General features: G+C 46.7%; 1 protein-coding gene across 1 annotated transcript in view; it reads right to left on the reverse strand.

Annotated features, from left to right (window-relative positions):
• The window catches only part of LOC124018460 (neuron navigator 3-like), a 251192-nt gene that overhangs the window by 18504 nt on the left and 205808 nt on the right, over window positions 1–26880 (reverse strand). The window contains 16 exon segments of the mRNA XM_046333787.1: window positions 890–1073; window positions 2155–2308; window positions 3558–3647; window positions 4122–4294; window positions 5383–5406; window positions 6950–6970; window positions 7192–7313; window positions 8382–8493; window positions 11867–11950; window positions 20165–20242; window positions 20489–20512; window positions 22235–22258; window positions 22873–22893; window positions 24449–24501; window positions 24973–25161; window positions 25535–25692. Coding sequence (XP_046189743.1) covers window positions 890–1073; window positions 2155–2308; window positions 3558–3647; window positions 4122–4294; window positions 5383–5406; window positions 6950–6970; window positions 7192–7313; window positions 8382–8493; window positions 11867–11950; window positions 20165–20242; window positions 20489–20512; window positions 22235–22258; window positions 22873–22893; window positions 24449–24501; window positions 24973–25161; window positions 25535–25692 — 1511 coding nt within the window.

Raw genomic sequence — 26880 nt, forward strand, 5'->3', positions numbered from 1 at the left:
GATCATCCCTAAAGCCAACACCTCATTCGGCCGCCTTTCGTTCCAGTACTCTGCTGCCTGTGACTGGAACGAATTGCAAAAATCGCTGAAGTTGGAGACTTTTATCTCCCTCACCAACTTCAAACATCAGATATCTGAGCAGCTAACCGATCACTGCAGCTGTATATAATCTATTGGTAAATAGCCCACCCATTTTCACCTACCTCATCCCCACAGTTTTTATTTATTTACTTTTCTGCTCTTTTGCACACCAATATCTCTACCTGTACATGATCATCTGATCATTTATCACTCCAGTGTTAATCTGCAATATTGTAATTATTTGCCTACCTCCTAATGCCTTTTGCACACATTGTATATAGACTCCCCTTTTTTTCTACTGTGTTACTGACTTGTTAATTGTTTACTCCATGTGTAACTCTGTGTTGTCTGTTCACACTGCTATGCTTTATCTTGGCCAGGTCGCAGTTGCAAATGAGAACTTGTTCTCAACTAGCCTACCTGGTTAAATAAAGGTGAAATAAAATAAATAAAAAAAATAAAAAAATAGTGTCTGTCATGTTGTAGAGTCATGGGGTTATGGTGGGTCACCTGACATGGTGTCTGTCATGTTGTAGAGTCATGGGGTTATGGTGGGTCACCTGACATGGTGTCTGTCATGTTGTAGAGTCACGGGGTTATGGTGGGTCACCTGACATGGTGTCTGTCATGTTGTAGTCATGGGGTTATGGTGGGTCACCTGACATGGTGTCTGTCATGTTGTAGAGTCACGGGGTTATGATGGGTCACCTGACATGGTGTCTGTCATGTTGTAGAGTCACAGGGTTATGGTGGGTCACCACAGTTGATGTTGAGGTTGTTGACGGACAGGCTCAAAGCTGTGGCTCACCTGACATGATGGTGTCTGTGATATTGAGGTTGTTGAGGGACAGGCCCAGAGATTGGCGCGAGGAGGACGAGGATGTGCTGGAGGTCTCAGAGGGCGGCCGGCCCATCTTGGCTGGCGTGGCGGCTGGCGTGGTGCCTCCCGTCTTGAGCCGGTCATTTTCCGCTTTCAGCAGCTCGATCTCGTTCTGCCCAATGACAGAGAATAAGCATCAGGAGGATACTCTAAATGACATGGTCGTTGTTTCCTGACAGATGCTTTTCTAAACTATAGAAACAGAACTACCAGAATGAACATTCCCATTCAAGTCAATGTTCTGTGATGGGTGGACCAGCAACCGTATTGAGTGTCCTGTCTAGTAATTCATCTTTCTATGGTTATAACTCATCATGTAGGCCTATGCCACCTGTTGGGAGACAATGACGTCACCACAAATGGACGCTTTTAGAGAGCAATCCAGAAACTGAGCCCAACCCGATGTAAAATAAAGTCATTCTACTGAGAGGTAAGCTGATTAGAAGAATATGGAAATTTCCTTGCATTCAGACTGCCCATAGTTATCATTGTGGATCAGTATTAGCGTCATTGTTGGCTGTGAGAGCCCCTTTAATCTCAACAGAGCTCTTTGTACTGGGCTTTTCACAAATCTAAATCCCAGATTAAGGGCCTGGGTAGATTATCTACATATTTGAGGAGAGAGCGCTGACTTCTCCAGTTGTTGCCATTTTGTCATGGGAGTTGGCATCAACGGCCAAGCCACTGTCCCCCCCCGGTCTTTGTCACGAGATGCATTGTCATTGCTCTAACAGAAAGGTGATTGGATGTATGGCACTGACAGATAAACCTAATTAGTGGTCTGAGTGGTCATATTGTATGTTGACCACGGTGCCCTGGGAAACTTGTTGGCTTCCCCCTGAACCCCCTGACCACCCCAGTCACTCCTGGCATGGCATCAAAGAGCCAGAACAATCCCCAAACGCTGCTTTAGCTCCCTAACTGCACAGTGTCACGGCCCACTGGCCCCTGGGAAACAGGTCTCTCTGGGTGCAACCCAATAATGTCTCCTCCTGAAGTTTTTTTTTTACAGCATAAACAATATACATACAGATAAAACAACAGATAAGAAATGGACTGGATTAGTGTTAAACAACAATACAAGGCTATATGTACAATTAGTGATTTGATATATACGTCAGTGCTAATTCACATTGGTGGGTCCCCCATGGTTTGGGTTGTGCATTCGTTTAGCAGGCTACCTGGTTCCTCACCTGCATACGGTTCATCGCCTCTCGGATCTGGTCCAGGTGGTGGGCGGAGCTAAGAGCCTCCAGGCGGATGTCTGTCAGCTTCAGTTCCTTCTCCCTCAGCTCGTTCTTCAGCTGCAGGATGATCTCCGCCTCCGCCTCCGTGCACTCACACAGCCTGCAAGGGGTCACACAGGGGTCACAGGGCTAGAAATACTACAAACAGGGATAGTTACACATACAGGCTAGAAATACTACAAACAGGGATAGTTACACATACAGGCTAGAAATACTACAAACAGGGGTAGTTACACATACAGGCTAGAAATACTACAAACAGGGGTAGTTACACATACAGGCTAGAAATACTACAAACAGGGGTAGTTACACATACAGGCTAGAAATACTACAAACAGGGATAGTTACACATACAGGCTAGAAATACTACAAACAGGGATAGTTACACATACAGGCTAGAAATACTACAAACAGGGATAGTTACACATACAGGTTGGAAATACTACAAACAGGGGTAGTTACACATACAGTACAGTACAGGCATGGGGAGCATCCACCGAGGGAACCTCAACCCCCGAGGGAGAGAACTCGGCTGAACAGTCAAAGAGGATCCATTGGAGTCAGTAGGAAACCGTTATGGCAGACATACTTAGAAAACACACAAACACATAGGTGGTACGGGTCACACAGGGTTCAGGTGAGCATTGGGGATGAGTGAATCCTCCATCATAGGAATGGTCCATCTGGCCAAGCAAAGACAAAGATGGTGTCTGTCTACAGATCCAGTGTTGCTACTACTGCTACCATGTAAGTCATTCACTACTTTCAAACTCTGCAGGTCACAGCTGAGTTTACGATCTGAAAAGGGGAAATTGACTTCAAAACCCACACCATGAGCATCACCCTCCGCGGCTAGGACAGCCTGTCAGGGACCCTCCAAAGAAGTGAGGGCAAACCAACTAGCCAGCTGGCAAACACACAGCAGATGTGAATGAAACTAGCATGCTTCTGGCAAATGCATGGCCAGCTGAGGATATTAGCAAGATGGAGGAGCCTTCTGTACATGGCCAATTCACCAGCAGTATCAGTAAGCACGGAAATATAATATCATCTCCCATGACTGCTACAAGTGATTTTAATATTTGTGTACGCGGCTCACATTCTGGTGCATTATATTTTTGCGTCGTGGCCTGATTGGGGCCCTTTGTGAGAGAAAGGTTAACTCCCAAAGAGCACCCTATTCCCTACATAGTGCACTACATTTGACTAGAGCCCTATGGGTCCTAGAGTGTACAATATAGGGACTAACGTGCCATTTGGGAGCCACCCAAAGATAAAACCAGGCTGAGTTAAGATGATGAAAGCACTTCACACCCCCAACAGCGTGCCAGCCACACACGGCCTGTTACCGAGATCTGTGCTTGTAGACCACATGACCGTTTAGCCTTCTCTTTGACATCCAAATGGGGAGGGGCTTGCTATCACAAAGGCACTTGTTACTGGACAGACAGACATATGAAATGGAGAAACAAGGTGAACAAGAAGAGACAAAAAAGACTGGGTGAATTCAGAAGAAAAACAACATTTGTGCCAAGACATGGACGCTGCAGTATGTGTTGTATGTAGATTGGGATGTAGCCTGTGTGTAATAATAATAATAATGAGCTGGGTGATTATATTTGTCCTGTTTCACACATGTACAAGTGTGTATTCATACATGTCTTAATGAGAAATGTGTTTTTTTGCATATATCCCAACTCCCCCTGAGACATCGGGGGGTAGGGTCACATCCAGGGTCAGCCATTATCAACAGTGACCCTGGGGCAATTAGGGTTAAGTGCCTTGCACAAGGGACAATCAACAGATTCTTCACCTTGTCGGCTCGCGGATTCAAACTAGCGACCTTTCGGTTACTGGCCCAACGCTCTTACCGCTAGGCTATCTGCCATGTGTGTATATTACAGTATACTCACTCTGTGGTAGAGGCTGAGGAGAGTAGTGTTGGGAAGCTGTCCTGTCTGTTAGCATGCTGTAGCTTGGGCGAGGACGGCAGCGATGAGTCCGTCATCTCTTCGATGTCGTCGTGGGGAGACTGAGGCTTGTTGCCCTTCTTCTTACTGAAGGCCTGCTTGAACGAGCTCCGCAACTGCAAGAGAAACACCAAAACGTCAACATCGCCCATCTCTCCAACTGAACGGAGATAATTTCCTGTCGGGTCAGTGCTGTTCTTAGGCAACAGTCCCCATCAGAGAGAGGGAACGCAAGGCAACTCAATCAAGGGTGAGAGAGGGATCCAAACAAGGGCGACTGTATGGAGGAGGAATGAGGAATGCAGGGGAGGAGCCAGACTGTATGGAGGAGGAATGAGGAATGCAGGGAGGAGCCAGACTGTATGGAGGAGGAATGAGGAATGCAGTGAGGAGCCAGACTGTATGGAGGAGGAATGAGGAATGCAGTGAGGAGCCAGACTGTATGGAGGAGGAATGAGGAATGCAGTGAGGAGCCAGACTGTATGGAGGAGGAATGAGGAATGCAGTGAGGAGCCAGACTGTATGGAGGAGGAATGAGGAATGCAGTGAGGAGCCAGACTGTATGGAGGAGGAATGAGGAATGCAGTGAGGAGCCAGACTGTATGGAGGAGGAATGAGGAATGCAGTGAGGAGCCAGACTGTATGGAGGAGGAATGAGGAATGCAGTGAGGAGCCAGACTGTATGGAGGAGGAATGAGGAATGCAGTGAGGAGCCAGACTGTATGGAGGAGGAATGAGGAATGCAGTGAGGAGCCAGACTGTATGGAGGAGGAATGAGGAATGCAGGGGAGGAGCCAGACTGTATGGAGGAGGAATGAGGAATGCAGTGAGGAGCCAGACTGTAGGAATGAGGAATGCAGTGAGGAGCCAGACTGTATGGAGGAGGAATGAGGAATGCAGGGGATGAGCCAGACTGGAGGAATGAGGAATGCAGGGAGGAGTCAGACTGGAGGAATGAGGAATGCAGGGAGGAGCCAGATTGTATGGAGGAGGAATGAGGAATGCAGGGGAGGAGCCAGACTTTTTAAGGTCCTGGAACTAGAAACAAACAGGCAGTCAAAATGGAGGAAGAGGAGAGGGGGGCTGTTTCCATGCCAAACAGTTGTAGAAGGGGAAAACGTTGAAGAACTGAGGAGGAAAGGAGAGGAGGAAGAGGAGGAGGTCACCACAGCATACGGACAGTAGACGCCTCAGTACAACTAACCTGTGCTGGGATGGAATCAGCCACCTGAGGATAGAACAATCACTACTGTTACCACAAGAACACGCCCCTCCACTGACCCACACATCATCACTACTGTATTACCGCTAGGGCCACCATTATCTTTAAAGGGGCAATCTGAGATCGGTACATCCATTTTTACACTTTCAAAGGAATGATATATATATATTGATTTTTGAAGAATATAGCTTATAAATACCTAATGAGCTTTGTTCAACTGTCATACCCCAAAAGACCTCCCTTGCCACTTTAAAACTCCATTTAACTGGCGACTAGTTCCTGAGGTCTGGGGCATTTGCATTGTGGCACTCAGAGCTGAGCTGCCTCATATCTCTCCCTTGTTTGGAGGAGGAGCCCTAGCACAATCACATCATTTTCAGTGCGACTGCAGCCTTTCCCCCCCATGTCAAAGAACATCTGGAGCCACAATGGAGCCAGCAGAAGGAGACATTTTGTTTCCTGTACAAGTTGAAGAATGGATCCAGGAAGGGGAAATTGCACTTGATGTGTGTGTGTGTGTGTGTGCGCGCCCATGTCCCGCTCCTTGCTGTTAGTGATGCCCTCTTCAGCCAGATCACAGACACTTCATTAACCTCTGAGCCACACACTCCCAGTGTTTCAGGCCACAGTGGCACAGAGGCAGATTTTATCTGCAAATTAATATGAATAGCTGCATAAATAAGAAGCAGATTTTTATTTATGAGCGTGTGTTGAGCTTTTCTCTGGCTCAGAGTCTGGGAAGGATTGGGAAAGAGAATTGAGCAGTTGTAAAGATGCTGGTCGTACTCCTTGACGAACATTTAGCCGTTCATCATGGTCTGTTTCCCAGAAGAGATAGTATGGAGGTCAGATTGTATACTCCTGAAGTGGGGTTGTCTTCTGTACTGAATCTTATTATAAGAATGTATGAGTAATTATTGAATGTAATGAAAAATTATTCAGAGGGTCCTCGCAAAATAGTAGTCATTAACCAGCAGGAAACTGTATTACCGGCAGAAAAACACAGGGTAGAGGGAGGATTTACAAAAACGTGGATTTTGAATGAATGCGTTTCTCAAATAGGGTGTGTCATATTTTCTCCATGGGAGGCAGAAGTGTAACTGCACACAGAAGGAGAGGGGAAAGAAGCTTAATATTACGAGGGGAGATGGACTGTACGCTTAATCAAGTGGTACACTGACTGGGGAACTTAAGGCAACAAAGTGGGACAGCACTGATTCATTCTTAAATAAGTATCTGTCCCTTTCGGGTATATGGATCACATTAGGCACTATTTGAAATAGTGAATTAAGCCTTTAGTTGGTATTATTAACACATTTTATTAGGCTTTTCTTCTTTACACATGAATGAGTACAGGAAACACTGAATGAAGGACTAACGACTGGCTAATACTATAGAATAAAGGTCCTATTTATCTACTTATATACACAATTATACACTTAGGAGATTAGGGCCCATTATGTGATCCTTGTACAAAAGTGTTACCCCTCTTTATCTCAGTCATTCACTCTGTCAGAGACATGCGAGAGGATGGGGGTTTCATATTCACCTTGTTGCCTCTCTCTTTTCCCTGGCAGAGGGTTAGGGTTAGGGAGAGCGTGAGAAAAGGGAGTGGAATTACAAGTCACAGTTATGACAATGTATGACTTCTCAGTAGAAAGGAGTGTGAGACTGGCATGGTTTAGATGGTTCAGAGGTTAGAGTGAAGTGCACTGCATGGAGACGTCTATACGAGCCAAGAAACCCCCCTCCTCTCCTTCTCCCGTGGGATTTCTTCACTCACTAACTTACCCAGCTCTTCTTCTTCTTCTTCTTGTCCTCCAGGTCTTTGGCGCTGCCCAGGGATGAGTGACTGGCTGCACTGTTGATGCTGGACATGCTCTCCGATGAGTGTTGCCGCCTAATCCGCAGGTCTGGAAGCACAAGACAACCCGCTTTTTTAGTACCTACCCAGTCTAACTCCCAAGCGCCAGGTGTTTGAGATCAACTTTCAAAGAGGGTGAACTTTCTAGAGTGGTGTATGGCTGCTCTGAACATTCTAGAGTGGTGTATGGCTGCTCTGAACATTCTAGAGTGGTGTATGGCTGCTCTGAACATTCTAGAGTGGTGTATGGCTGCTCTGAACATTCTAGAGGGGTGTATGGCTGCTCTGAACATTCTAGAGGGGTGTATGGCTGCTCTGAACATTCTAGAGGGGTGTATGGCTGCTCTGAACATTCTAGAGGGGTGTATGTATGCTCTGAACATTCTAGAGTGGTGTATGGCTGCTCTGAACATTCTAGAGGGATGTATGGCTGCTCTGAACATTCTAGAGGGATGTATGGCTGCTCAGAACATTCTAGAGTGGTGTATGTATGCTCAGAACATTCTAGAGTGGTGTATGTCTGCTCAGAACATTCTAGAGTGGTGTATGTCTGCTCGGAACATTCTAGAGGGGTGTATGGCTGCTCGGAATATTCTAGAGGGGTGTATGTCTGCTCTGAACATTCTAGAGGGGTGTATGGCTGCTCTGAACATTCTAGAGTGGTGTATGGCTGCTCGGAACATTCTAGAGTGGTGTATGTCTGCTCGGAACATTCTAGAGGGGTGTATGTCTGCTCTGAACATTCTAGAGTGGTGTATGGCTGCTCTGAACATTCTAGAGGGGTGTATGGCTGCTCTGAACATTCTAGAGGGGTGTATGGCTGCTCTGAACATTCTAGAGGGGTGTATGGCTGCTCTGAACATTCTAGAGGGGTGTATGGCTGCTCTGAACATTCTAGAGGGGTGTATGGCTGCTCTGAACATTCTAGAGGGGTGTATGTCTGCTCTGAACATTCTAGAGTGGTGTATGGCTGCTCTGAACATTCTAGAGTGGTGTATGGCTGCTCTCATGAGTAAAGAGGGACAGAGTTTGAAATGCGTGGGTCGATCAAGAGGAAGAGGTGCGGTTCTTGCCCACACTAAAGCGCATATGGAGTGTTCTCCTCTGGCGGCGCTACCTTTGTGTAGGTGGTCGGGGCCGTTGAGGGCCACTTGGATGGCTGTCTGGGCGTCTGTGTTCTGGGCTTTCAGCGCCTCGATGGTCTCTCTCAGCTCAGCCAGCTCCGACTCCTGAGGGAAGAGAAGCAGTGCCACAGATCAACCTCCACCACACCACAGACAATACCAACCTCCACAGCACCACCACACCACAGACAATACCAACCTCCACACCACAGACCATACCAACCTCCACAGCACCACAGACAATACCAACCTGCACAGCACCACCACACCACAGACAATACCAACCTCCACAGCACCACCACACCACAGACCACACCAATCTCCACAGCCCCACCACACCACAGACAATACCAACCTCCACAGCACCACAGACAATACCAACCTGCACAGCACCACCACACCACAGACCATACCAATCTCCACCACACCACAGACCATACCAATCTCCACAGCACCACAGACCATACCAATCTCCACAGCACCACCACACCACAGACCATACCAATCTCCACAGCACCACCACACCACAGACCATACCAATCTCCACAACACCACAGACCATACCAATCTCCACAGCACCACCACACCACAGACCATACCAATCTCCACAGCACCACCACACCACAGACCATACCAATCTCCACAGCACCACCACACCACAGACCATACCAATCTCCACAGCACCACCACACCACAGACCATACCAATCTCCACAACACCACAGACCATACCAATCTCCACAGCACCACCACACCACAGACCATACCAATCTCCACAGCACCACCACACCACAGACCATACCAATCTCCAAAACACCACAGACCATACCAATCTCCACAGCACCACCACACCACAGACCATACCAATCTCCACAGCACCACCACACCACAGACCATACCAATCTCCACAACACCACAGACCATACCAATCTCCACAGCACCACCACACCACAGACCATACCAATCTCCACAACACCACAGACCATACCAATCTCCACAGCACCACCACACCACAGACCATACCAATCTCCACAACACCACAGACCATACCAATCTCCACAGCACCACAGACCATACCAATCTCCACAGCACCACCACACCACAGACCATACCAATCTCCACAACACCACAGACCATACCAATCTCCACAGCACCACCACACCACAGACCATACCAATCTCCACAGCACCACCACACCACAGACCATACCAATCTCCACAGCACCACAGACCATACCAATCTCCACAGCACCACCACACCACAGACCATACCAATCTCCACAGCACCACCACACCACAGACCATACCAATCTCCACAACACCACAGACCATACCAATCTCCACAGCACCACCACACCACAGACCATACCAATCTCCACAACACCACAGACCATACCAATCTCCACAGCACCACCACACCACAGACCATACCAATCTCCACAACACCACAGACCATACCAATCTCCACAGCACCACCACACCACAGACCATACCAATCTCCACAACACCACAGACCATACCAATCTCCACAGCACCACCACACCACAGACCATACCAATCTCCACAGCACCACCACACCATACCAATCTCCAAAACACCACAGACCATACCAATCTCCACAGCACCACCACACCACAGACCATACCAATCTCCACAGCACCACCACACCACAGACCATACCAATCTCCACAACACCACAGACCATACCAATCTCCACAGCACCACCACACCACAGACCATACCAATCTCCACAACACCACAGACCATACCAATCTCCACAGCACCACCACACCACAGGCCATACCAATCTCCACAACACCACAGACCATAACAATCTCCACAGCACCACCACACCACAGACCATACCAATCTCCACAGCACCACCACACCACAGACCATACCAATCTCCACAACACCACAGACCATACCAATCTCCACAGCACCACCACACCACAGACCATACCAATCTCCACAGCACCACCACACCACAGACCATACCAATCTCCACAACACCACAGACCATACCAATCTCCACAACACCACAGACCATACCAATCTCCACAGCACCACCACACCACAGACCATACCAATCTCCACAGCACCACCACACCACAGACAATACTAAAAACTGCACAATTAAAAACAATTTGATTGCTTGATTATAGATATACTGCAGAAACACCATTTGGAGTCCCCCAAAAATAACAAATGTGCTTTAGGTGGATCTTGAATAGACCTTTTTGTTCACCAATCCTGTTGAAAGAGAAACATCTTCATTTCGGCCAGGGGCACTATTCTCTCAATTCTCAATCTAAATAACTCAGTCAAATATTCCTGCCTCAAAAGCACACCGAGATAGACCATAAGCAGGTTTAAGAAGATAAGGTTTGGCAATAGAGTTTTACCCTCCGCCCCACCTGCTTGGATAAAACCTACACGGCTCCTCTATTAAACCCACATGATTAGATATAAGGCAACAGCGCTCCAATTCCCCCAAAACCACTGTGGGCTTGTGATAGGGTTTCAGTCTTAATTAAAAGTTGGGAGGGCGCAGGCAGCTTGCTTAACAAAGACGTCCCTCTAGAATCTCTGGTTGAATTGATCCAGGATTAGGGCTGCCACAGCTCGTCAATGTTATGAGTAGGGTTTCCACGAGCGGGCGGACAGGTGGAAACGCTCACGTTTCATCACGAGGACGGCTTTACATTTACAACACATGCACCATTCTTTCACTGATCCTGGTTTTAGAGCTGAATGACGTTACCCTATCTGGGTTCTTCTCCCAGACCCTAATCCCACTCAAGCGCTGCCAATTACGAACCCGTAACAAACACTTCTGTCATCTCTAATGTGGTCTGACGTCGGTCTATGAGTATAGCATCATTCAGTACACGCCCCTGAAGAAATAACTCTGCAGAGTATGGAGCGAAACCAATATCCTGGATTAGGATACATATGTGACAAGTTACATCTTCAAGTAAGAGTGGAAGAGGTCCCACACTAAACTTAAAGGAAAACCACCCCAAAACAATATTTTGGTATTTGTTTCATTAGGCCATTGTTGACATAGTCCCAAAATGTTTTGCTTGTCAGCAATAAAGTTGTGAGGAGAGTTAACTTTAAAAATACAGAAATCATCCCCACATCATGAGTTTTGCATCATGTGACAATGGACTAATGGAACAAATCCCAAGAGACAGTTTTTTTGGGTGGAATTGTCCTTTAACATAGCGTCTAACGTAATGAAGCCTTCAACAAGAGGTCTAAAGACTTCATTCATAAGAACAAGTCATGACCTTATGAATGCTCTATAACACCTCTATAAGTTACTGTTATTGTAAAGTGTAAAGGACCATGGATTAACAGTGATGTGCACAAACAGGCAGACTTCTCAGAGACGATGAAACACTAAAGCCGCGACTTCATACATGAGAAGGTGTCTGGTAGTGGTGGGACGCAGCAACAGAAAGAGGCACGTACCTTTTGCTCAGCTGTCATGGTGAGGCTTGTTAGGCGACAGGTCATGTTCCCCAGGCTCTTCTCAAAGGCTGCCACCAGGTGAGCCTGCCAACACAGAGGTCAGAGTTCAACACCGACAACAAAAGCACTGGACGGGTCATTAAAGTAGGCATGAAGAGACAACGTTACATTTGCACATTTTCTGTCACATTTTCTTGAAGTCCTATAAATATACCATTCTCTGTAGGTGGAACAACGTTTTCACCAGGTGGATTCAAGATGATCCACAAACACACATTGAGCACACAGTGTGGCAAATCCATTGTTAGATAGCCACTTAAACATATAGGAGAAGAATCGATGCGACTTGAGGGTGTAGGCTATTTCTCTCTCTCGCCCTATTCATGTTCCCCCGTGTTTCTCATGAGTCTCCCCTCTACCCAGGGACCCTCAGCTCTGATAGACAGTCAAGTCATCCCTCTGTTGAACCACCAGCGCTGACTGACTGGCTGGACGATCTAGTTTATTTCTGTATCTGAACCAACACACTAGGAACATTCCCACTAGTTACAGCTTGCACTTTACCACGGCAACGCGGAGCCTGCTACCCACTCCCCCACTGGTCCAGGGTGAGAGCTTTGATGTGATGGACTGGAAGTTAAAACATGAGGTCCAGAGAAGACATGACGTACAGAAGAAGTGGGAGCGACACCACGTCTGCTCTTCTGAAAGCTGTGAACCTTCACTTTCTCTGAAGACAACAGCAGCAGCGACAACAACATCCATGATTAGGACTGATTTTCACAGCCAACTGGTGATTTGAACATGCACAAAAACACAGCTGAACCCAGACCTAAAGCAAAGTGAAAAGTGGGCATATCTTCTTGTACACAGATCAGGGAAGGTTTAGCATTGCTTTAACGGCGCCTGAGTTATTTTTTCACCTGAAGAAACACCGGCGACAAACTGAAGGGTGCCCGAATGTTTAGCAGCATGACACCATCTGCTGCACTGAGCCTGATGGAAGTAAAGCTCCATGAAAATGGGATAGCACTGTGAGGGATAGTGTGTGTGTGTGTGTGTGTGTGTGTGTGTGTGTGTGTGTGTGTGTGTGTGTGTGTGTGTGTGTGTGTGTGTGTGTGTGTGTGTGTGTGTGTGTGTGTGTGTGTGTGTGTGTGTGTGTGTGTGTGTGTGTGTGTGTGGGGTGATAAGTCCTCACCTAGAAAATACAAGAATAGTAATTGTGTGTGTGCATGTGTGTGACAGAGAGAGAAACCGACAGAACAGTGTGAGCTCACACCCACGCAACTCCACAGCATGGAGCCTCAGACACCTGTCAGGACCAGTGAGTCACACAGAGCCAGGCAACGTGCCCACAGATAAGAAAATCTCAGCTCAATAGAGCGGAGGAGTAGCCACACAGTAATCACAGTCCTACACCAATAAGCCAATACCACCATATTGGTCCTCTTCTCTCCTCTCTGGCTGAATTGCATATAACCTTTGCAAAATGTAATCCGTCCAATCCCGTCAGCCCCCTCCATCATGTGACATACACCCACCGCGGCTGCCCACCTGTCCGCCCTGTGGGTAGGGCTGTGAAGCTGTCCACGCATCTCGCGGCTGGCCTTTGGCCTTGCGACCCCTGCCCTGGGGCCTCTGTTGGGAGCCGGGGTAGTGGTTGAGGGGTGGCCAGACCAGCGAACCGGCCAGAGAGCTGCCCCTACTACTACTGCTGCTGCCCAGTGTCGACGCCATCCTCAGAGCCCTCTCTGCTCTACCCATCCACACACACACAGCAGCATGACTACTGTAGAACAAGCCAGCACAGACGGCTAGATATACTAATTCCCAAATCCCCAAAGAGAAAGGGACAAAAAGAGGTAGAGGGGAGGGGATAAGAGAGAGAGGGAGGGCAATCTAGAGGGGAGGGAAAGGAGTGAGGGAGGGAAAGGAGTGAGAGGGAAAGGAGTGAGAGAGGGAAAGGAGTGAGAGGGAAAGGAGTGAGAGGGAAAGGAGTGAGAGGGAAAGGAGTGAGAGGGAAAGGAGTGAGAGGGAAAGGAGTGAGAGGGAAAGGAGTGAGAGAGGGAAAGGAGTGAGAGAGGGAAAGGAGTGAGAGAGGGAAAGGAGTGAGAGAGGGAAAGGAGTGAGAGAGGGAAAGGAGTGAGAGAGGGAAAGGAGTGAGAGAGGGAAAGGAGTGAGAGAGGGAAAGGAGTGAGAGAGGGAAAGGAGTGAGAGAGGGAAAGGAGTGAGAGAGGGAAAGGAGTGAGAGAGGGAAAGGAGTGAGAGGGGGAAAGGAGTGAGAGGGAAAGGAGTGAGAGGGAAAGGAGTGAGAGGGAAAGGAGTGAGAGGGAAAGGAGTGAGAGGGAAAGGAGTGAGAGAGGGAAAGGAGTGAGAGGGAAAGGAGTGAGAGGGAAAGGAGTGAGAGGGAATGGAGTGAGAGAGGGAAAGGAGTGAGGGGGAATGGAGTGAGAGAGGGAAAGGAGTGAGGGAGGGAAAGGAGTGAGAGGGAAAGGAGTGAGAGGGAAAGGAGTGAGAGGGAAAGGAGTGAGAGGGAAAGGAGTGAGAGGGAAAGGAGTGAGAGGGAAAGGAGTGAGAGAGGGAAAGGAGTGAGAGGGAAAGGAGTGAGAGGGAAAGGAGTGAGAGGGAAAGGAGTGAGAGGGAATGGAGTGAGAGAGGGAATGGAGTGAGGGAGGGAAAGGAGTGAGAGAGGGAAAGGAGTGAGAGAGGGAAAGGAGTGAGAGGGGAAGGAGTGAGAGGGAAAGGAGTGAGGGGGAAAGGAGTGAGAGGGAAAGGAGTGAGGGGGAATGGAGTGAGAGAGGGAAAGGAGTGAGGGAGGGAAAGGAGTGAGGGAGGGAAAGGAGTGAGAGAGGGAAAGGAGTGAGAGGGAAAGGAGTGAGAGGGAAAGGAGTGAGAGGGAAAGGAGTGAGAGGGAAAGGAGTGAGAGGGAAAGGAGTGAGAGGGAAATGAGTGAGAGGGAAAGGAGTGAGAGGGGGAAAGGAGTGAGAGGGAAAGGAGTGAGAGAGGGAAAGGAGTGAGAGGGAATGGAGTGAGAGAGGGAAAGGAGTGAGGGAGGGAAAGGAGTGAGAGGGAAAGGAGTGAGAGGGAAAGGAGTGAGAGAGGGAAAGGAGTGAGAGGGAAAGGAGTGAGAGGGAATGGAGTGAGAGAGGGAAAGGAGTGAGAGGGAATGGAGTGAGAGAGGGAAAGGAGTGAGAGAGGGAAAGGAGTGAGAGGGAAAGGAGTGAGAGGGAAAGGAGTGAGAGGGAAAGGAGTGAGAGGGAAAGGAGTGAGAGAGGGAAAGGAGTGAGAGGGAAAGGAGTGAGAGAGGGAAAGGAGTGAGAGGGAATGGAGTGAGAGAGGGAAAGGAGTGAGGGAGGGAAAGGAGTGAGAGGGAATGGAGTGAGAGAGGGAAAGGAGTGAGGGAGGGAAAGGAGTGAGAGGGAAAGGAGTGAGAGAGGGAAAGGAGTGAGAGAGGGAAAGGAGTGAGAGGGAAAGGAGTGAGAGAGGGAAAGGAGTGAGAGGGAAAGGAGTGAGAGGGAAAGGAGTGAGAGGGAAAGGAGTGAGAGGGAAAGGAGAGGGAAGAGGAGGAGAGAGGGAAAGGAGTGAGAGGGAAAGGAGTGAGAGGGAAAGGAGTGAGGGGGAATGGAGTGAGAGAGGGAATGGAGTGAGGGAGGGAAAGGAGTGAGGGAGGGAAAGGAGTGAGAGAGGGAAAGGAGTGAGAGGAAAAGTGAGAGGGAAAGGGAAAGGAGTGAGAGGGAAAGGAGTGAGAGGGAAAGGAGTGAGAGGGAAAGGAGTGAGAGGGAAAGGAGTGAGAGGGAAAGGAGTGAGAGGGGGAAAGGAGTGAGAGGGAAAGGAGTGAGAGAGGGAAAGGAGTGAGAGGGAATGGAGTGAGAGAGGGAAAGGAGTGAGGGAGGGAAAGGAGTGAGAGGGAAAGGAGTGAGAGGGAAAGGAGTGAGAGAGGGAAAGGAGTGAGAGGGAAAGGAGTGAGAGGGAATGGAGTGAGAGAGGGAAAGGAGTGAGAGGGAATGGAGTGAGAGAGGGAAAGGAGTGAGAGAGGGAAAGGAGTGAGAGGGAAAGGAGTGAGAGGGAAAGGAGTGAGAGGGAAAGGAGTGAGAGGGAATGGAGTGAGAGAGGGAAAGGAGTGAGAGGGAAAGGAGTGAGAGAGGGAAAGGAGTGAGAGGGAATGGAGTGAGAGAGGGAAAGGAGTGAGGGAGGGAAAGGAGTGAGAGGGAATGGAGTGAGAGAGGGAAAGGAGTGAGGGAGGGAAAGGAGTGAGAGGGAAAGGAGTGAGAGAGGGAAAGGAGTGAGAGAGGGAAAGGAGTGAGAGGGAAAGGAGTGAGAGAGGGAAAGGAGTGAGAGGGAAAGGAGTGAGAGGGAAAGGAGTGAGAGGGAAAGGAGTGAGGGGAAAGGAGTGAGAGGGAAAGGAGTGAGGGAGGGAAAGGAGTGAGAGGGAAAGGAGTGAGAGAGGGAAAGGAGTGAGAGAGGGAAAGGAGTGAGAGGGAAAGGAGTGAGAGAGGGAAAGGAGTGAGAGAGGGAAAGGAGTGAGAGGGAAAGGAGTGAGAGGGAAAGGAGTGAGAGGGAAAGGAGTGAGAGGGAAAGGAGTGAGAGAGGGAAAGGAGTGAGAGAGGGAAAGGAGTGAGAGAGGGAAAGGAGTGAGAGGGAAAGGAGTGAGAGGGAAAGGAGTGAGAGGGAAAGGAGTGAGAGAGGGAAAGGAGTGAGAGGGAAAGGAGTGAGAGAGGGAAAGGAGTGAGAGGGAAAGGAGTGAGAGAGGGAAAGGAGTGAGAGAGGGAAAGGAGTGAGAGGGAAAGGAGTGAGAGAGGGAAAGGAGTGAGAGAGGGAAAGGAGTGAGAGGGAAAGGAGTGAGAGGGAAAGGAAACAGAGAGAGTGACAGAGGGTAAAGGAAGGAGAATTAGGGTAAGGTAGGTAGGTAAGTAGAGCGCAGAGATATAAACCCACCTCTTAAACCCACTTTAATGACAGCCAAGGCAAGGAATGGAATCTCTTCTGAGGATCATATAAACCTCTCTATAAACCTCTCAGTACAATACCAAGACGCTTCTACAACGTTCTTTTTAATCCTTTTTCCAGGATGCTGGGTGTTCCTCATTCGGCTTTGTTCTAATCAAAGAAAACTCAAACAAACATGAAATAGATTGACGTGGACGTGGGAGAGCTTCTCTAACCATATGTGACTACACACATACAACTGTGTGCCTGATGTGGCGGCCATTTTAGCTACAAATCAGGCCAGACTGACCTGCTAGGACCATGCTGAAGATGACACAACGAATAGTCCTTTATTAAAAATATTCCTTATTCCAAAAAGGTCAAAATATTAATTTCCATGTTAACATATTACAAAGGCAGTGAGCAGATACAGTAAATGAGCGTCTTACATACAGTCCATTAGTGTCCCGTACAGCTCAGCTGCTGGAGCACAGCGCCTGCAACTCCAGGGTTGCGGGTTTGATTCCCACAGGGGACAAGTATGAAAATGTATGCACACTACTTTAAGTGGCTCTGGATAAGAGCGTCTGCTAAATGACTCACTACTGTAAGTGGCTCTGGATAAGAGCGTCTGCTAAATGACTCACTACTGTAAGTGGCTCTGGACAAGAGCGTCTGCTAAATGACTCACTACTGTAAGTGGCTCTGGATAAGAGCGTCTGCTAAATGACTCACTACTGTAAGTGGCTCTGGATAAGAGCGTCTGCTAAATGACTCACTACTGTAAGTGGCTCTGGATAAGAGCGTCTGCTAAATGACTCACTACTGTAAGTGGCTCTGGATAAGAGCGTCTGCTAAATGACTCACTACTTTAAGTGGCTCTGGATAAGAGCGTCTGCTAAATGACTCACTACTGTAAGTGGCTCTGGATAAGAGCGTCTGCTAAATGACTCACTACTGTAAGTGGCTCTGGATAAGAGCGTCTGCTAAATGACTCACTACTGTAAGTGGCTCTGGATAAGAGCGTCTGCTAAATGACTCACTACTGTAAGTGGCTCTGGATAAGAGCGTCTGCTAAATGACTCACTACTGTAAGTGGCTCTGGATAAGAGCGTCTGCTAAATGACTGAATTGTAAATGTGATTAGGGTCAATCTGCAATGACATCAATCAGCAGACACCACACTCACAGCTCTTCTCATTCGTTCAATGACAAAACAGTGCCTCTCTCTAAGTGGGATTTATATTTAATCAGCCGTTCAGGGGAACATGACTGCAAACATACAGTATGCACCTGCTGAAGATGCAGTATCTCTCCCAAACAAATCAGATTACAGCACCTGAAACGCTGCCCTTAATCAATGCTGCAGTGCATGTTTCAACCACTGGAGTCTCCGGAGAGAAATGTTGTTCCAATGCACAGCATGGGCCATGAAGCTTGGGTACCAGACACCATCCGGTACCAGACACCATCCGGTACCAGAGAGAGTGTATGGGTCTGGTGGGGATGACGCTACTGGAACAGATTAGGATCAGGAGCCCAGGAAAGGTAATATATATATATATATTCAAGGGTTTTCTTTATTTGTACTATTTTCTACATTGTAGAATAATAGTGAAAACATCAAAACTATGAAATAACACATATGGAATCATGTAGTAACCAGATTCTTCAAAGTAGCCACCATTTGTCTTGAGGACAGCTTTGCACACTCTTGGCATGGGTGGGCATAGGCCTACCCACTGGGGAACCAGGCCCAGCCAATCAGAATGAGTTTTACCCCACAAAAGGGCTTTATTACAGACAGAACTACTCCTCAGTTTCATTAGCTGTCCTGGTGGCTGGTTTCAGACGATTCCGCAGGTGAATTAGCCAGATGTGGAGGTCCTGGGCTGGCATGATTACAGGTGGTCTGCGGTTGTGAGGCCGGTTGGACGTGCTGCCAAAATTCTCTACAACGACGTTGGAGGCAATGTATAGTAGATAAATGAACGTTCAATTCTCTGGCAACAGCTCTGGTGGATATCCAAGTTTATCATTTTAAAAGGCTAAAAAAGGTTTTCAGCTATGCTAACATAATTGCAAAAGGGTTTTCTAATGATCAATTAGCCTTTTAAAATGCTAAACTTGGATTAGCTAACAACGTGCCACTGGAACAAAGGAGTGATGGTTGCTGATAATGGGCCTCTGTACGCCTATGTAGATATTCCATTAAAAAAAAAATCTGCCGTTTCCAGCTACAATAGTCATTTATAACATTAACAATGTCTACACTGTATTTCTGATCAATTTGATGTTATTTTAAATGGACAAAAAAATGTGTTTTTCTTTAAAAAACAAGGACATTTCCAAGTGACCCCAAACGTTTGAACGGTAGTATACGTGGCATTGTATTGTGTGACAAAACTGCTCATTTTAGAGTGACCTTTTATTGTCCCCAGCACAAGGTGCAACTGTGTAATGATTATGCTGTTTAATCAACTTCTTGATATGCCACACCTGTCAGGTGGATGGATTATCTTGGCAGATTTGCCAAGATACAGATTTGTGCAATAAATTAGAGAGAAATAAGATAATTGTGCGTGTGGAAAATGTCTGGGATCTTTTATTTCAGCTCATGAAACATGGGACCAACACCGATGCATTTATATTTTTGTTCAGTATATATACACAAAGGCATCTAAAAAAAGCTTTCTCATATATTAAACAATGCAACTTTTCTACAAAGACATCTGGGGTCTGTATGAGTCACACAGTGAACACAAAAGCTAGTTGGAAGTTACTTGGCAGTGTGGTGCCTTAGGTCCTGGAGATGTAGAACTCCTCGATCAAAGTCAGAGACCCTGGTGAAGACCCTGTCAGCCTACTACTTGATCAGACGCTTCACGCAGGGCCCAGCACAGAGAGAGACAGGAACGCCCATCTCTCCATAGAGACCTGATAGGCTTTGGGTTCTCAGGGTTCTCTTTCACTCTGTATAATACACTTCCTCCCTGCCAACTGGGCTCACAAGCCCCCTCTTTCCCCCCTCTCTCTGTTTTGCTGAATCTGCATGTTCTTGCTAGGCCGCTCTATATTGCTGCCCCACAGGATGAGGCCTGCTTCGCAGGACAATTCCCGGTAAACAAGCCGCATATTCGAGCCGTGTTCGAAAAAAACAACAACCCAGACTTCAAAACATTTCATCAGAAGCTTAAGAAACCTTTGAGTCAGAGAGAGAAAGGGAATTCGTGGGTGTCTAGACTGATTTACATTCAAGGGTTTGGCAAAGGCAGAGTTTCCCCCCGAATCTCTCTGACAGGCTAGGATGCAAATGAACCACGAGGCAGACGTTTTGACTGCTCAGTGTTTGTTGAAGTAAGAGGCACTTACATTGGCAGACAGCTGAGATGTGAGGGTCGCAACCTTTTCCTGGGAGGCGTCCAGCTCTCGTCGCAGCTTCCTGATTTGCTGTTTGGGTGGGGGAAAAAATAACAGATTACCATGACGATCACGTCTCTCCTAAAAAACCAGGACTGATTGAAAATACAACAGAGCATGCCTATCTTCCGATTCCATCCCTTCAAATGCAAATCCAAAACCTGGTGTACCAGCTGCCTAGTAAACATCCATTTGAAAACATTGATGTAAAGTCTCTCATTGCCACAGTATAAAACAATGGGGTGAATGTAAGTGTGAACGTAAGTGGGGGATTACCGTGGTATTTTGGCCTGTTTGACCCTTGATTGAAAAGAGAAGAATACAATTAACTCTATGATGCAGGCTTTGTCCAAACAGAAGATATGGTGAGAGAGATGTCTGTTACGATGATGACAAAGCAGCATGTTTCCACACGGTTACCACTTTAAACCATTAGCCAATAAGGCAATCTCTCACACATAAACAACAGTACAGTCTTGGACAAATTAGCCAATAAAAGGGGAAAACGTGTACAAGCATCTAAACACATTAGGCTAGTTGTCACTTTGGTGACACTTTCTTTAAACGTGACTGGTATAATGCATTTTAAAAAGACTCAACCATGGTTTTAACAAGTAATAAAGCATTATACCTGTGGGCTTTAACTAACGTGTTCATGTAGGGTGCAAACAGAAACAGGAAGTCATTGTAATGAAAGAAAAGCCAGTGATAACTGACTAGGGTGTGAAGTGAAACCACAGAGAAGGATATAGAATAGGGTGTATTAATGATGTTTGTCTGTGACTGTCAGCATGACGTGTGGTAAAGTCAAAGTGCTGTTTGGTTCTATTCAAATGCCTGGTTGTTTAAAAGACTGGCCAATGTCAAGCAATGCACCATAGGGTCAAAGAGATTTGACTTGGACACCAAGTCCAAGGTTATATAAACAAGTTTTATGCTCAGGTCCGCCACTGATAGACCAGAACCTGATTGTGGCCAAAGTGGATACATATATCACTGCTTATCTTTCATTATGGAGATCTGACCGGACCAGACCAGACAGACCAACAGAGAGACTGACAGACCAGACAGACAGACAGAGAGACTGACAGACCAGACAGACCAATAGAGAGACTGATAGACCAGAACCTGATTGTGGCCAAAGTGGATACATATATCACTGCTCGTGCTTTGATTGTTATCTTTCATTATGGAGATCTGACCGGACCAGACCAGACAGACAGACCAGACAGACAGACAGACCAGACAGACCAACAGAGAGACTGACAGACCAGACAGACCAACAGAGAGACTGACAGACCAGACAGACCAACAGAGAGACTGACAGACCAGACAGACCAACAGAGAGACAGACCAGACAGACCAACAGAGAGACAGACTAAATAGACCAACAGAGAGACAGACTAAATAGACCAACAGAGAGACAGACTAAATAGACCAACAGAGAGACAGACTAAATAGACCAACAGAGAGACAGACTAAATAGACCAACAGAGAGACAGACTAAATAGACCAACAGAGAGACAGACTAAATAGACCAACAGAGAGACAGACTAAATAGACAGAGAGACTGACCAGACAGACCAGACCAGATAGACAGACCAGACCAGATAGACAGACCAGACCAGATAGACAGACCAGACCAGATAGACAGACCAGACCAGATAGACAGACCAGACCAGATAGACAGACCAGACCAGATAGACAGACCAGACCAGATAGACAGACAGACAAACAGAGAGACTGACAGACCAGAGAGACAGACCAGATAAACAAACAGAGACTGACAGACCAGACAGACCAGATAGGCAAGGCAGACCAGACCAGGCAGACCAGACCAGACCAGACAAATAGAGAGACTGACCAGACAGACCAGAGAGACAGGCAGACCAGACCAGGCTGACCAGATAGACAAGACAAGACCAGACAGACAGATCAGACAGACAGAGATTAGATAGACCAGACAGAGACCAGTCAGACAGACAGGAGACATTTTGTCCCTCACCAAGCCAAGCCACTTACCTCAGAATGTGCCTTTTCCTCTGTCTGTTTGGGAGAGAAGACATGTCGTTAAGATGTGCAGGAAAAAGCCACGTTGTATGAACAATGATTCACTTCTGACAGCGTCTTTATGGATGCAATGAATGTCCATTGTCATAATGAGTAGATCATTGGGGTTGAGCTTTTGATGGAGTATGATGCAGGAGCCAGAAGGCCATAGATGACGCCCGGAAGTGAAAGCAAATGCTAAGGCAGCTCTTGATGCATCAAATTAAATCAAATCAAATGTTATTGGTCACATACACATATTTAGCAGATGTTATTGCGGGTGTTGGGAAATCGTTGACTGTGGTGTCATTTCAAGTCAGGTCAGACTGTACTAAGAACTTACACAACGTTTGATTTTGGCCAATCAAGTCATATGTAATCGATGTGGCAGGGATAATTAACATAATACATTGTATGTATGTATTGCAGTATATATACACACACTGGTAACATTGCACACAAGTAGCATTGGTTGTTTTTTTTCACACACCAACCAAAAACCTGTGTGAACATCTGCCACATTCAACCAGCATCAGAGCATGTGGTGGGCATACAAACACGTTGTCTGTGTGGTGTGGAGAGATCATAGCTGACAGCATCATAGTCTTTACCTTGGCCAGAAAGGAAAGAACCTGGAAGTAAGAAAACGTGGGTTCAAGCTGCTGCAATGGGAAACCATGGCAACTCAACACTTTGCACTGCCCTGAAAACAGGGTGCCAAACTTTTGTGTAAGCCAAGCATTGTCATTGGTTATCATCTATGGCCTTTTGATTGACATCTATTTGTTTTGTCTATCTTTATATTGTTGGACTGAATGATTGGTGTTGTCATGACTTTGGGAAAATGTGTCATGATACTTTTATCATAGTGTTCTTTGTAGGAGATTTGAATGAAATTGCTCTTTGTCAGTTGTGTTTTTCAGGGTCGTGCTCATTAGGGCGCATCGCAGCAAAACGCTTTGCAACGGAAAACGAAAACAAACGTTTCTCATAGGACAGGCTGAAATAGTACCTCCCCGTTTCACAACGTTTTCTGCCTACTGAACACGCCCCAGGTGTTGAGTGATAACAGATGAGATTAAACAAAACTGATGACTAGATAATGCCAAAGATGAGAAGAAATGATAAAATAGCAAACAGAAAAGTATGATGAAATTCAAATCATAACTGACATAAATATTATAGTAATGTAAACAAATAAACATGAAAGTACAATTAAAATATTAAAATATGAACACAACCAAACATCGACACAATGAAATGAAGAATAAACAATAACTGCTTGCTGTCTTTCTGCCCCATAGGAAGACTTTCAGAACAAGTCTCTGAAATCAGTGAACGTCTAAACTCCTCTCCAGGCCTTTCTAGAACTTTCTGCTGGGGAGGAAAAAGGTGGAGAGCGCCAGTAATTGATTATCTTCCTCAACTGATCTGTCTTCTCATTGAGTTTGACTGCAGCTGGAGTGTTGCCTTTTGCCCCCAAAAAATCCACACCTCCACCAAGCTTGAATTTGCCTATATCACCTTGGATGCACTGCCTAAATATAAACATGTATGATATATTTAAGTATTAAGGTCCGAGGAGGTGTGGTATATGGCCAATATACCACAGCTAAGGACTGTTCATAGGCAAGACGCAATGCGGAGTGCCTGGACACAGCCCTTAGCCGTGGTATATTGGCAATATACCACAAACCCCTGAGGTGTCTTATTGCTATTATAAACTGGTGTCCAACATAATTAGAGCAGTAAAAATAAATGTTGTGTCATACTCATAGTATACAGTCTCATATACCACGGCTGTCAGCCAATCAGCATTCAGGGCTTGAACCACCCAGTTTAAAGCCATTCGTACACCTATCTATTATTGAAGAATGTAACTTATAAAGTGCAGCTGTTCTACCCCATCATAACCCCAAATATGTTTCAAAATATTACTCTGATTTCATGGACTCTGTCCTTGCATCCAAAACACAATCTTTGATTTTGAGAGTGGTTACATTTCTCCAGCCTTATAGCAAAAAAAGTGGCAGGGCTGTCGTTTGCTGAAAAATGTATTACATATTGTCTCCTGAAATAATTTTAGGCTAATGACACCAATTAACCGGGATCACACACAGCACCCATGGCTGCCATAAGCATGATTGTCTAAATGTTTGTGTGTTCGGAGAAAACAATGTAACTTACCGCAGAGTACAGGGACGAGGTGCTGGAGACCAGCGACAGTGAGGATCCATGGACTAGAGAGAGACAGAGAGAGAGAGAGAGAGTGAGAGCGAGAGTGAGAGCGAGAGTGAGAGAACGAGAGAGCATGAGAGCGAGTGAGGAAGGGGAATTAAGAGAACATAACCTGTGGTCCTATAAATAGCATCATCTCATCTGCATGTAAAAGTAACATATTCTAATGGCATGTGTGTGGCTGTGTACGAATGAAGTACTTGTTTGGATAATTGAAAGGGCCGAGTCATTGACTAGTAACATTACTTTCAAGTGGCACCGTCACGTTACCAAAATGTTAACTGAAACACCAATCTTCTCTTTAAAAAGAGAAGCAGAAAAAGTTGGGTTCCTAGTCCAGTGCATTTTGAGCTTCAGTCTGAGAACTCAACCCTGACCATCACTTCTTCTTGGTCTAAGCAGCGTCCCACAGACAAGTTATTAATATATATACACATACACAATGCATATATAGGACCACAGTCTGGGCCTACCTTCATCGGTGCTGTCCCTGAAGGAGCCAGAGCGGCTCATGCCCCGGGGTCTGTCCTCCAGAGAGGTGGCGCTGCCCCCCAGGTGGGCTTCTCCATACAGGTCAAAGGAGTCCTGGGCAGGGATGCTGTTGGAGCGACTCATACTGCTGGGTCCTGGCAGGTTGTAGGGTGACAGGTTGGTGGGGCTCACTGGGGATAAAACACACTAACAGGTTGGAGTAGTGGTATTTGGAGTAGTGGTATTTGGAGGAGTGGTATTTGGAGGAGTGCTTAAGCAGGTTGGAGTAGTGGTATTTGAAGTAGGGCTTACGCAGATTGGAGTAGTGGTATTTGGAGTAGGGCTTACGAAGGTTGGAGTAGTGGTATTTGGAGTAGTGCTTACGCAGGTTGGAGTAGTGGTATTTGGAGTAGTGCTTACGCAGGTTGGAGTAGTGGTATTTGGAGTAGTGCTTACGCAGGTTGGAGTAGTGGTGTTTGGAGTAGTGCTTACGCAGGTTGGAGTAGTGGTATTTGGAGTAGTGCTTACGCAGGTTGGAGTAGTGGTATTTGGAGTAGGGCTTACGCAGGTTGGAGTAGTGGTATTTTCCGGTGCTTGAGCATGCAACTCCAGGGGGGGAGAGAGGGGACTGACTCCCCGTGTCCTGTAACCCTCCAGTGGAGTGAGAACGCAGCCACTCCTTCCCCTCCTCATGGGACGTCTGTCTGGACGAGGGAGGGTACCTAGAGAGGACGTGGTACACGTCAACTAGTGGCACCACTGATTCAACATGGCGTCTATTGAACCATGCAACTGTATTATCTACATATCACATGACTGGAGTGTGGTGACAAATATGTTCACTAACTCATGCATAGTTATATACGTACACACAGTGCTTGACTTTGACTAAAATAGGTGCCGGTACTCTGCTTATATATAAGTGCCGGTACTCTGTTTATATATAGATGCAGAAGCACCACAATATAATTAAGTCAATATTCTAAAAGAGGTGCTAGACCTCAAGCAGTATAACGTTGGAGGGAGGTGGAAGAGTTCTGGTGTGTTCCAGCCCAAGTCAAGCACTGTGGACACAGACACACACACATGCATCAACCCACACACAGGCACAGCCACCCATCCCACCTATGTGCACACACACACACACACACACACACACACACACACACACACACACACACACACACACACACACACACACACACACACACACACACACACACACACACACACACACACACACACACACACACACACACACACACACACACACACACACACACACACACACACACTTTACTCTCCTCATCTCTAGCGGTTCCTAGCAGGGGGAAGCGTTATCTAAATGATTGATAGGCAGCCATGTTTAATCCTTAAAGGAAGATAATTGAGTTCAAGCTCATCCTTTCAACACTGAAGCTCATAACAGACTGTCTGTCATACTAAAACCCCACTCTGAATTATTTCAGACGAAGAAAGGTACTCTGATTGACATCTAATGACAGTGAAAGGTAGTGAATGATATATCATGTGCACATGTCTGCATGTTCAACTTCAAATCAAATTGCTTATTTTGCACAGAATTGTCCATTGATTTTGAATTCCACTTGGAGTTCAGAGGAGAGAATGCCCCAATCAGAGTATGTTTTGAAGTCTGCTTAATGTACATTTAAAAACTGAGCATTGGACACATGAATATCATAATCATTTAGCTATTATCTGGCTTGAAAAAAGGCTATTTGTTGCTTTAAATCCCCCTGGGCTAGAAAAAAAGGCAATTTGTTGCTTTGAATCCCTCTGGGCTAGAAAAAAAGGCAATTTGTTGCTTTGAATCCCTCTGGGCTAGAAAAAAAGGCAACGACAAGAAATAGAACCCAGTCCTAAACTGCTGAGTGGCTTCTGAGATCAAT

The sequence above is a fragment of the Oncorhynchus gorbuscha genome, unplaced genomic scaffold (genome assembly GCF_021184085.1).
Source record: "Oncorhynchus gorbuscha isolate QuinsamMale2020 ecotype Even-year unplaced genomic scaffold, OgorEven_v1.0 Un_scaffold_525, whole genome shotgun sequence".
Lineage (NCBI taxonomy): Eukaryota > Metazoa > Chordata > Actinopteri > Salmoniformes > Salmonidae > Oncorhynchus > Oncorhynchus gorbuscha.